The following is a 12,453-nucleotide window of genomic DNA, read 5'->3' as shown; positions in this document are numbered from 1 at the left end:
TATCAAAATGCCTATTCTAGGATGATTCGGCTTCGTGCCACAGAGCCAAATAGGTAAGTATGATCAAAATACAGCACTGATATGTGTGATAGGTATAATTGGGGGGATAACACTTTGTTTAGGCGCACCGGCCCTTTAAGAATATGGATGGATAGGCGCACACCCTCCAGGCCACTGTCACAGCTAGTGAGGACACTGGAGCCCAGTGTCTGCAGGGATAAGGAGCATAGTATGTGGCCTGCCCATTGAGAAGGGTAAGGGCTTATGCCCACTGCCATATGCGTAAAATGCCACTGGTCTCACGTGGTGTTTTACACATTATAGCCCATACGCTCTACCAGCAGAGAACCGGCAGATACTGTATATGGGTGGAGTATGACATTGCGCAAGTCCACAAATCAAACATCACGGACATGCGCGGTGTAATTATTTTTTTTTTTAATTCCCTGCTCTATTCAGAGAGGGGATGCGTATGCAAACACCCGTATGCAATGTAGTGGGTATGAACAGCGTTTCCATATGCAGCCCATAGAAGGCCTGCTAATTATATGTAGAGAAGCAGAGCATGCTGTGATTTATTTCTCGTGTATCGATACGCAGTCTCCACACGCCGGTGTGCTTGGAACAATTAAAGTCCATTGACTTTCATTGCCTCCATTCACAGCGTATCATGTGTGTGTGCAAAGGACACGGTGAAAGCGCGGTCGTGGACATGAGCCTAAGGCCTCATGTCGCCAGCGAAAATCAGGTCCGCCGCGGATTCTTCAAGTGGAATCCGTAGCAGATCCCTCCTGCCCCGTGGACATGAGGCCTAAAAATCAGAATAAACTCACCTGCTCCGGACGATGCGGATCTTCCTTCCTTCGCAGCCGGATCTTCTTTCTTCGGCCCAGCAGATGCGCGGGGCACGCCCGATGCGCGGGCACATTCGCCGGGCCGCAGAAAGAAGATCCGGCCGCGAAGAAGGGAAGAACCACATCGTCTGGAGCAGGTGAGTTTAATTCTGGTACGGGTCTCCCGCGGATCCGGACGGCTTCCATAGGCTTCAATAGAAGCCTGCGGGAGCCGTCCCCGCGGGAGACCCGCACGAAAATGGAGCAAGTCCATTTTTTTTCCCGCACGCGGATCCGCGTCTGATGGGAAAAATGACATCCGCAGGTATTTAACTACCTGCGGGTGTCCAATGCATCCCCATGGGGCGCGGATCCGCGTGCGGGAGAAACGCTGCGGATTTTAAGCCCGTGGACATGAGGCCTAAGTCAGTGGCTGCGGCTGCACACCATAACATATTGACCTGCTCTGATCAGCTAATAATAAGAGGTCATCAATTCACCTCTGCTTGCACCAAATTTTCACCCTCCCATCAGCACGGTGCAACAGAAATCTGGATTCATCTGACTAGGTGAAGTTTTTCCACTGCTCAGTGATCCAATTTTTGCCCTCTTTTGCCCACTGGTGTCACACCTTTCTGTTTCTCTTAGACAGCAATGGTACTTAAACCAATCGACTGTCATTATAGCCATTCTGTGCTAAGGAACAAGTGTAACAGACATGTTAGTATGAGCACCAGCATTGTGTTTAGCTGTAATTTGCATGAATGCACACTGTCTCTTTACAAGAATGATTCTTGACATCCTCCTCTGACCCCTTTCGAGTTGTTTGTGTCCACAGGATCCCCTTTCGCTGTCTGTTTTTCCTCGATTACACCATTCTTGGCATACCATTGAAACAATTGCGTGAAAAAACTCCAAAAGGTTCTCAGCTGTTGAAATTCTAGCCTTGGCTAGTCTAACATCAATGACTCAATCTCGTTGGAAGTTGCTCAAGTCACTCAGTTTTCCCCATTATTATGTGGAATCACACAAACTGATCCATGGAAAACTTGGACAAATGTTATGCTGTAAAGTGGGCTCACCTGTCTAATTTCCATACAAAGAATTACTAACTATGAAAGGGCTGGTGTGTCTAATCAAGTGGCCATTCCATGTATAATGACAAGACATCATTTACTGTATTAATTACTCCTTCATAATAAGTGAGAAGATGAAAATGTTATCTTCAGCTTATCTGCAGCTGATACTTTTAACGCTTGCTCCCAGTTCATTGCTTCCTCAGCAGGAAGTCCTCAAAGTTTTTGTGTGAAAGTTGAGCTACTGTATGAATGAAGCTGTCACTTAAGTAGCCTTATGATATAATTGGAAATGTGTATAATTAGCCTTTCCCATCCTTTATCCCACTTCTGTATCTATTGCTCGCAGTGTCCCTTTAACTTTAGAAGCTAGCACTGTGTGATCTTCAAGACTAGAAGGAATCAATACTGTATATAGCAGCATTATGGAACAGATCGGCCATCCCAGCTAATTCATAAGCTGAACGGTGATAATGGGAGCTAAAGGTATTCTCTATATTTCTGAAGGGTTCATTGCCTGATTTACGTAAACCAATTGTCAACTATGCCGAGAACATTTATTACAAACCGTGGTAAGATATATTTCCCAGCTGTACCGTGCGGGCACATGGGTGGGAATACAAGAACATTTACTATGCAGTCGATGAAAACTATTTCTTCTTTCCTTTCTTCTTTCCTTTCTTCTTCCCTTTGTCTTTCCCTGTGTCTTCCTCGGCACCAGGCATTGCTTTGCTCCTCTTCTTTCCGAGCGGTGTCTTAGAATACCAAGTCTGTTACAGAGGAAGATAAGAAAGTCCAGTTATTCTAAATCTGATTAAGGATACGTTCACACGGGGCGGAAACGCTGCCGAATTGCTGCTTTAAACTTCCTTCGCATTTTCGCATAAAGACCTGCGACAAAATCCACACTGCAAGCGCAGGCTTTCACCACTTGTCCGCATCTGATTTCTGTAGGTACATCCCGGCACAGACCCCTTGGCAGCCTCTGGTGAGTATCCAACTGCTGCTCAGGTGACTACTTTTGCATCACCTGACCAGCAGTGCCGCACTCACCAGAGACTGCCAGGGTAGGGGGCAGCACTAATGGATTCCGTGGTGAGGAATATAGCTACTAAAGTTCCTGGTCAATGTCTGCATTTTTTGCCATGGGTTTTTATGCAGAAATGCTGTGGAATTTGGCACAGTATTTTTTTGCAGCAGTCATTCTGCAGCGCTTCCTGCTGTGTGAACATACCCTTCAGGCATTGGGTAATTATAACCATTTGGCTATTAGTGACATGTGATATATTTTACATTATTTCTTGGCCTTATATAAGTATTAAGGAAGCAAAATGGCTGATATGGCAGTGGAACCGAAGGCTCTGTGATGACATAACCAAGTTAAAGGGAATAAATACATAATCAGAAAATGACATACAGTAAAACCTTTGCAAAAGACCACCCCTTTGTGAAGACCACCCTCCATCTTGGCCAGCTTTTGCCACAAAGGATTTTCAATTCTCCAATCTTTTATACATATTGAGCTCTTTTTTGAAAGGGCCACCCCCTTAGAAGTCCATTTTCACAGCACTCATGGGTGGTCATCTCGGGCATGGAAACTCTAGTATCCTGTTGGGCCACCTTTAGCTTGGATGCAAGATGTGATACGGTTGGGAGTAGAGGCTCCAGTATCCTGTTGTACCGACTCTAGCTTGGATACAAGATGTGATACAGGGAAGGGGGGGGGGGGGGGATGGAGGCTCTACTACTCTATTGGGCCACCTCTATCTTGGATGCAAGCTTTGATATGGGGGGTGGGGTGGTAGCATGGAGGCTCTAGTACCCTGTTGGGCCTCCTCCAGCTTGGATGTAAGATGCGATATGGGCGGGCATGGGAGCATACAGATTCCGTATGGCATCAGCCTGCGCTTGTTGTAACTGAGCCAATAGATTATGCAAACTCATAGGGTGTTGGAGTTGGTGCCCAGATGGTCCAATACATATTCTATTGGTCATAAATCTGGTGACCAGGTAGGCTACAAAAGTGAGACAATGTTGTGGAGGCATTCTTGTGACACCTTTGCTGTGTGTGACCTTCAAGGGGGCAAGTGTGCTGCTCCACAGGATTGAGGTGCTAACTCCTAGGTCTCCAGCCACAAACACGGCCATTGTCAATCCCAAACTAAATTTAGATTAATCGCTGAAGACAACTTGGTTCCACTCCATAGCAGTCCAGTTTCATTGTTCCTGACACCACTGCAAATGGAGGCGACAGTGGGTGGTGTCTAAAGCAGTACATGCAATTGGTGTTCTGAGCCCAAATGTCCTTCAGCTAAGCATCTGGAAATGTTTCCAACAGACATAGTAGCCTGTAACAATGGTGTCTCTTGGATGGCAACCGATGAAACAGTTGGAGATGTTCGTGCTTGTCAGACGATCAGATGACCCTCTCTACTGGAAGTCTGTCAAGGGCATCCTGAGCCCGGTTGCCTTGTGTGCATGCCCTTATGCACCCACTGGTCCAAACACCTCCTAACAGTCTGGTCAGAATGGCCCAGGTGGCGGGCAATTCGTTGATATGACCATCCAGCTTCTCATATTCCAATAATGCGCCCCTCTCAAACTCTGTTAACTGGGTGAAATCTCTTTGATCTATAGGCCAAGGGTGGCACCACTTTTAGGGCCAGAGATGGCAAGAGCATTCATCTAACCACACCACAACTCTAATCATTTGCATATTTGCCTAACATGGGAGCCAGAGGTTCCGATAAAAGAGGAACCTACTCTAAAGTCATTAGCAAAGCAGAAAGCACTGGTAGATTGGTAGACAGATAAAGGAGGAGATGCAGGGCGGTGCAGCACTGTGGAAAGCTTTGTGGATAAGAGTGATAAGTATAAATTGTATTCTGTAGGAGACAAGCAACCAGTACAAAGACTGGTAGAGTAAGGAGGCATCAGTGTATCGGCTGGGCAAAAATATAAGCTTGAGTGTTGCATTTAAAAAAGATTGCACAGGGGGGAGATTAGTAAAGGGAAGACTGATCAGTAGCAAGTTGCTGTATTGAAGTCAATAGTGGATAAGGAACACAGTGAGAGTTTTTGATGTTTCAACAGTAAGAAAATAATGGATTCCAGAGATATTTTTGAGGTGCAGGTGACATGAGTGAGCCAGGGGTTGAATATAGGGAATGAAGGAAAGATCAGAGTCAAATATGTCCCCAAGACAGAGGGAGTGCTGCTCAGGAGTTATGATAGCATGACACAATATAATGGAGACTAGTAATTATTAGGAAATTATATAGTACCAGTGTTTCTGGTGGCGCCACACAGCTCTGCTACATGCATGTCACACACACAGCTCTGCTACATTGCTTCAGCATATGACTTGCACGTGATTTATGAACTTCAGTAGCTCGTTAAGGAGACATGTTCGCCCGTAGCTTTGACAGCGATGGTTTGTTTTAACACTGGGCAACGATTGACGATTAGATGAAGGCTGGACTGGTGTTGGCGGCATTAGCGCTAGAGATGACATGATATCACGTTCAGGAGATGTGAAGATAGCGGTGAAGGACTATAGTTCAATGTTGTTGGTCAATATGCACTGCCAGCTATGTATGTGGACATTTGTGAGGTGTCATTTATTGGAGTCTCCCCACAGGTCTCCAGCTGTGTCACAACATACAAACCGCCAATTAAGTACTGCTGTATCCATAGCAACTGAGGCCATGGGTGTTTGTGGAGAATGTAGTCCACCCATAATCCCTCATTCAGCTCAGAGACCATGTGACTGATAACATGACTGTGACATCATCACAGGTCCTGTCAACACATGAGCTATGCATGTGTAAATTTTGCGAGGTGTCATTTATTGGAGTCTCCACACAGGTGTACAGCAATTAATAACCACCTACAAACTTCTAGACTGAGTACTGTTGTATCCATAGCAACTGAGGCCACAGGGGTTTCTGGGGGATGTAGTCTGTCCATAATTCCTCATTCACTGCAGAAGGAGGATAAGGAACCTCTGACGATATCATAGTCATTTGACCAGGGGGCAGAGCTAAGAGTTGGTAACTGACATCACAGGTGCTGCCAGGCTCTGCATGTAACTCACACGTCACACACACACAAATTTGACGGACAAGTAGTTGTTAGAAGTTTGATGTCAGGATTAGGTGGGTTAGTAAAGGTGGAAAGACAGTTTCCGTTTTAGAGACAGATGGCTTGGTATTAGTAACAGCTGATAGACAATCACTGGCATTTTGTAGTAGTGCATGTGTGATGTCTAAGGAGAATTGTATAATTGGGCATCGTCACAATTGGATGACATTTCCGGTTTTCTGCAGCTTATCTGCCAGCTTTGCTGTGTAGACTGGGGTAGGATCAGGAGTCATCATTAGAGGACAGGGGATTTAATGACGTGACAGCTCTGTTGTACTACTAGATAAGGCACCATAGCAACACTATAGACCTTTCTGCATTCAGCTTTCATGATGCTCTTTGGTATGTCGGGAACTGAACTCTACTCCATCACTTCCTAGGTACTGTATGCATTTCAGCTGCTATAAAGAACACAAATGCTGCAGTACTGCCATATGACAACGCAGGAGGCATTCTGTGTTCCTCTAGCATGGTCGCTACAGGGAAGTTTTTTCTTTAATAAAAAATAAATAACTTCAACAATTAAAATAGAATAAACACATTTTTATTCTATAAAAAATGAGAAAAGAAAAAAAGGCCCTTCGCTACGCTTCAAGGAAGGTCACTTAGACATAAGGTACCAACAAATGAAGCGCAGCGAAGGGCCTTTTTTTCCTTTTCTCATTTTTTTGTCTACTCGTCCCATATGGGGTATTGGGTTAACCCTTGCTGCTAGCTCTCCAGTTTTCTGGATTTTGGGAGGATCCTCTGTTTGAAATAAACCTTGCTGAGCGAACTTGGACTCCGGGGTGCAGGTGCGCTCTATTGGGAGCGCGTCTTGCACCAGGTGAGTTAATGTCCCATTAGTTATCCATATCCTCATCTTCCTTAAAGTCAGGCGCTCTCCTTGATTGTTGTTCTTTTTTAGTTTTATTCTATAGACTTCTAATTTGTTGCGGCACTGCCATGTGAATTTTCCCTTCTCTCAAGAGTAACTGCTGTTCTGAATCCCATTTTGGGGTTTGCCTTCACAACACAGAGGTGAAGGCAGAAGACTGACCATGTCCTCGGCTCGTCATGGTTGGTATTATGCTGACAACACACTGACCTTGAAGGCCTCCTCCTCTTCTTTGTACACCGGCTCTTGTCTGGACAATGAACCCAGAAATTCTGCTGCTGCCAGCGGTTTCTCAGAAAGCTGCCTTATTCTTCTTTCATTGAGCACCGTGTCCGCTGCTTGTACCATGTGACCGGGGGTAAATCCGTCTGTGATCTTAGCCAAAGCGCTGTAATTCAGAGATGTTGAGTTGTCTATACGAATGGAGATCAGCTGCTTCCAAAGAACTGGAGAGAAAAGATATAAGACACGGATACATAATATCCAGTATTCTCGGGGACTAACGGGGAAAAGGCTTCATTTTGGAAAGTGCAATGTATGAACACTGTATGATTTGTACTGGATTGCTAGAGGTGATGCTTATTAGCTTAATACACCATCTATTACATTAGATTGCATATCTGTAGCCTAGATTTTGCAGAAGACAGAAATACCACCCGGCATGACCTATTCAGGTGGTGTTTCAGTAGAGTTGGAAAGAATTCTTCGGCTCATCAGGCCTTATACAGTATATGTTCAATATATTTTTTATTGTGCATGGGTAATAGTTTGGCAACTTCTTTATATCAATCAAATCAGAGAAAGTCCAGTCCAGTGCTCATTTGAAATTCCTTTATTGGCAACATGGTTTAGAGCCCATACAATAACAGCCTACACATTTCTTACGTTCCATACTCTTTAAAGGGATATTCCGGTTACATAAATTTGCTGTCAAATGACTGATAATCAAAAGTTATTAACCCCTTTACCCTTAGTGACCACCCCATAGACTTTTTAGGTTGCTGCTTTAGTGGGCTTTAATCCCCAGGGCCGTAAAAACACGCTCACTCTGGGGATTAAAGCCACGTGGGCTGAGGACATGGCAGCTCCATACTGTCTCAACACAGGGAAAATCCCACGGCACTCACATTAGATGCAAATAATCAGCAGAGGTATCAAGGCATGCCAAGCCACAGTAGGGACCATGGACCTCCAGTCCCTTCAACTGTCAAGAGCTCGCAGTAAGTGGCAGCATCAATGGTGTATTCAATAAAAATCTGCTTTTATTGCTCCATGCTCATAAAAAGATACGGGCAACGTTTCGACTATTGTGGTCTTTTTCAAGGCTTGACAAAAACTACAATAGTCGAAACGCTGCCTGTATCTTTTTATGAGCATGGAGCAATGAAAGCTGATTTTTATTGAATACACCATTGATGCTGCCACTTTCTGCGAGCTCTGTACTGTTGGCTGCCGGGGTTAGCCAACAACCTGGAACTGTCATCTGACCCCCGGTCACGCGATCCAATGGATAACGCCGATCGCATAGAAGTAAATAGAAAGTAAAAAAAAGTTAAAGTTTCAGTTTCCCTCATGGATCGGATCCATAAGGGGAGCTGAGAGTACTCACCCCCCGTCCTTTGTGCTGTCCCGTGGCAATCTGGTCCAGAAAGGACCTGACCCCGCCTTCTGCGCATGCGTGCCAGATGTATTACGGAGTTATTCTATGTTAATGTGACACACGTCAGATTTCCAAAATTTGGCTTGGTCATTAAGGCGCAAATAGGCTTGGTCACTAAGGCCAGCTGTCCACAGGCAATGCAGTATCCCGCGACGAAGCTCCTCCATGGGAGTCGCCACCCGGGAGTAGGAGCCGCCAGCGAATCAGCCTATCTATTAGATAGGGCTGACCAGCGGAGAATCAGGGCAGCATGCTGCGAATTGCCCGCCGCAAGTGGAGAATCGCAATTATTCTCCGCTCGTGGACAGGTGCCAGCGCTTACCATAGCAATGCTTTGGGAAGTGTCGGCCGGCGTGATAAACTGCCGTGGACAGGGGGGCCTAAGGGGTTAAGGACTAGAAACTTTTTTGGGATTTTACCCATGCGGTTGTTTTGCTGCCCTATTTTTTTCCTTCAGCTACCAAAATTATTTTTGCTGCATTTTTTTTCTGGGACATTTAGGGCTAATTTTTAACATCTTATTTTTACAGTCGCTCCCCCCCCCCCCCCCCCGCGGTTTTTAGTTTCATTGGGGGTAAAAAGCTAAAAAAACCAGATTTTTTCAAATTTATAGTTTTTTTTAAAATAATATATTTATGCTAAAATAAAGTATGGGAACGGGTTCCTCGTTTAGTTTTGGATGTTTTGATATATAATATGTATTGTTTTGGATTACAGGGCACATACAGCAACGGTTTTGGTTGGCGTTAGCTTTAGGTCATTTACTTTTTTATGTATATATTTTTGTTTTATTCTGTAATTTCTTTACTTATTTTTGTAACTATGTTTTTTTTTACCATATATGACCCCTCCATGATGTCATATAAGTCCTCTGACATTCACACAGTCTTTTTTTTTTAACATCACACGTTTCCACAGTAGCTGGGGCATCCATAGGAGCCTCAGTTATAGGAGAAAACATCCCCCTGCAGTGATAATAGTCACTAGCACAGCTGATCTCGATCTGCAGCTCTCCTGTAAAAGGGGGCATCCGGTGGTCATATGATCACCGGGTCGCATAATGGAAGAAACACTTGCACACTTTCACTCTTTAGTACATAGCACTCATTGAGTGCTATGTACCTGGGAAAGGAGAAGACAGAAGCGGTTAAAAAACATTTTCAGCTTCTCCTCTGGTTCCTTAGCTGTGTCTGACAGCCGAGAACCTGATCCATTTCTGCTTTATTGCAGGAGCAGAGGCTTTAATCCTGTGCCATTTTTCTACTAGTAAAGCCCAGGACCAAGTGGCGTAAATTTACTGCGCTTCATCCTTAAGGGGTTAAAGTCTGCAATGTGGTTCTGCTTTGGATTTTGTGTCTATAGCTCTATAAACCATCTGGCACTTCAGAAGTGTTTATTCCCAGGTTGCCCCTGGACACGACCAGTAGGCATTCCAGCGCTACCGGTCAGGATTGATCAGTAGGAACGACCAGGGGCGGCATTTTTTCTCTTGTGACCGGAGACCAATAACTGGGCAACCCTTAGCGGAACACACAAGCAGAGAATTGTGAGATATGTAGTTCCGAGCAGCATGTCAGCATGGATGCGGCGGCCATCTTGGAAAATAGTGATATGGGGAAACCTCAGACACGGAGGGCTGAATAAGAAGGTAATGGCAGCTCAATTCATACCCATGAAGAGCTGTGCATAAAGATGGCGCAAACACCGGTCATATTTGGAAGTTTTAAGAATTTACTTCACAACTGGAATACCCCTTTAAGTTCTTGGAAGGTGCTTTTTCTCATTGTGGAGACCCCCAGCTGGTGTAGGGAGTCTTAGGGCCCTTTTACAAGAAATGATAATCGTTCAGTTTCTTAGTGGATCGTGGAAAACTGAATGATTGATCAGAGTAAACGCTGTCAGGGACGGAACGATTGATGATAATTTGTTTGCTGATCATTCGTTGTCCAGTTTAGGCAGGCATACAAAATCCAACAACGTTGACCCGTGTAAACAGGCAGTCATCCATCTATGAACGACTGCCTGTTTACTGCGAATGGAGGCAGGCGGCCAGAAGAGCTCTCCAGCGCGCTCCACCTCCATTCACTGAACGATTATTGCTCCTGCGTGAAAGCACAGGACTGATATAATTGTTGGGACGAATGACGGGTGCTTTAAGGGATTCTGCCACTAGGTTCATGAAGATTGACTGGGAGCGGAACTCCATGTCACGGAGGCAGGCTGTGTCCATTTCTCCCTGCCTGCATCATGCAGACTGACAGTTCTCTCCCCTTTAGTGTGTAAGGAGAGAGCTGCCACTCTGCATGCTGCTGGCAAGGGGAGGTTGGCGTGGCTCGCATTCATGACTCTGAGTCAAGCTTCATGAACCTGGTGACAGAATTCCTTTAATCGCCCGACAATCGTCGCGTGTAAAAGGCCTCTTAGAGGCAATGCTCCTAAGGAAATGGTACATAAATTAGCTGTCCTCCAGAAGGAAAAAAAACTGTCTATTTAAAGCCAACTACCCTATAAGTCAATATCGGACCCCTTGAAGCATGACTAGGGATCTTAGTCTTTCAAAAGCAAGAGACACCAAGTGCTGTTTCAGGATACTTACCCCCCCCCCCCCATCATGAAAGCTACATCAATGGCTTCTCATCCAGCCTACCAGCACCCTGCTCTGTAGGAGGAACTGCTGTCTTCACATCGGTCTCTCTTCCTTTTGGTGGAGGCTTTGGTATGGCTAAAATCCCAAGGCTATTTAATGGGGTGGATATTGACAGAGTTTCTAATTATAGGGGGCTTTAGGAAGCCAGTTTGTTTTTTTTTCTTCTGGAGGAGAGATAATTTGCATATTTCAATCATAGTCTGACTATGACTAATGATATGTGATTCTCAAAAAACCTAAGCTGTTATTAGATGGATTTTAAACTGTGTTGCCAGTAAAGGATACCACTTATGGAATTTCTGTTGAGCATTGGACTTTCTTTATTTTTTTGCAGTATGGTGTATTATTCCTTTGTACGGTAGATAATATGCTGGGGTCAGCGTTCGTGTCTGTACAACTAGCAACATAGTATGTTAGGGTGAATGAAGACAATATCCATCTAGTTCAGCTTTGTTCAACCTCTAGTTGATCCATAGGAAGGCAAAACCCCAAGAGGCAGAAGCCAATTAGCCCATTTGGGGGAAAATTCCTTCCCAACTCCGTAATGGCAGCCAGAATAATCCCTAGATCAACGTTTGATAGTTCCTACGTAAATATAAGACCTGGAACTACAAACTCACTGGTCACCTTATGTCTATATCCTGTAATATTCTTCCGTTCGAGAAAGACGTCTAGTCCCCTCTTAAACTCCTCAATGGATTTTCCCATCACCACGTCCTCAGGCAGGGAGTTCCACAGTCTCACTGCTCTTACAGTAAAGAACCCCCTTTGTGTTGGTGATGAAACTTGCTTTGTTCTAGACCTATTATTAGGGCAGTAGAGGTTCTTCAGCTATGAGATATTTGGGCAAATAGGGCAAATAGGGAGTGGAAACTGACCTGCGATTTGCTAAATACACACTGCCTGCCAGTCATTGCATGGGAGCTCTAAAGTTTACTTAAATGGAAAAGACTCAATTTAGGACTCCTGCACACAGGCGGATTTGCATTGCAAAATCTGAAGCGGGATTCCACCTCCGGATTTTGCAGCAAATCCAGCCCATAGCATGCTATGACAATACGTGATTTCCTGCCCACAAGCGGTAATGGATTGCGATTTTCCGCTTGCAGGGGAGAAATGGCAGCATGCTGCGACTTTATGCAGGCTACACATAGCCAGCTTCCATTGAATTCAATGGAAGCCGTCCGTCCTGCGGCCATTCTGCAATCATCACTGCA

General features: G+C 45.0%; 1 protein-coding gene across 1 annotated transcript in view; it reads right to left on the bottom strand.

Moving 5' to 3' along the window:
• Window positions 1–2,444: 2,444 nt before the first annotated feature.
• IQCA1 (IQ motif containing with AAA domain 1) overlaps window positions 2,445–12,453 on the bottom strand; it is a 201,647-nt gene continuing 191,638 nt past the window's right edge. The window contains exons 18-19 of the mRNA XM_066575405.1: window positions 7,140–7,375; window positions 2,445–2,679 (exon numbers count right to left, since the gene is read on the bottom strand). Coding sequence (XP_066431502.1) covers window positions 2,560–2,679; window positions 7,140–7,375 — 356 coding nt within the window. The 3' untranslated portion in view covers window positions 2,445–2,559. The remainder of the gene's footprint in view (window positions 2,680–7,139; window positions 7,376–12,453) is intronic.

The sequence above is a fragment of the Eleutherodactylus coqui genome, chromosome 8 (assembly GCF_035609145.1).
Source record: "Eleutherodactylus coqui strain aEleCoq1 chromosome 8, aEleCoq1.hap1, whole genome shotgun sequence".
Taxonomy (NCBI): domain Eukaryota; kingdom Metazoa; phylum Chordata; class Amphibia; order Anura; family Eleutherodactylidae; genus Eleutherodactylus; species Eleutherodactylus coqui.
Note: the sequence above shows the minus strand (reverse complement) of the source record. Positions and strands in the feature narration are given on the sequence as shown.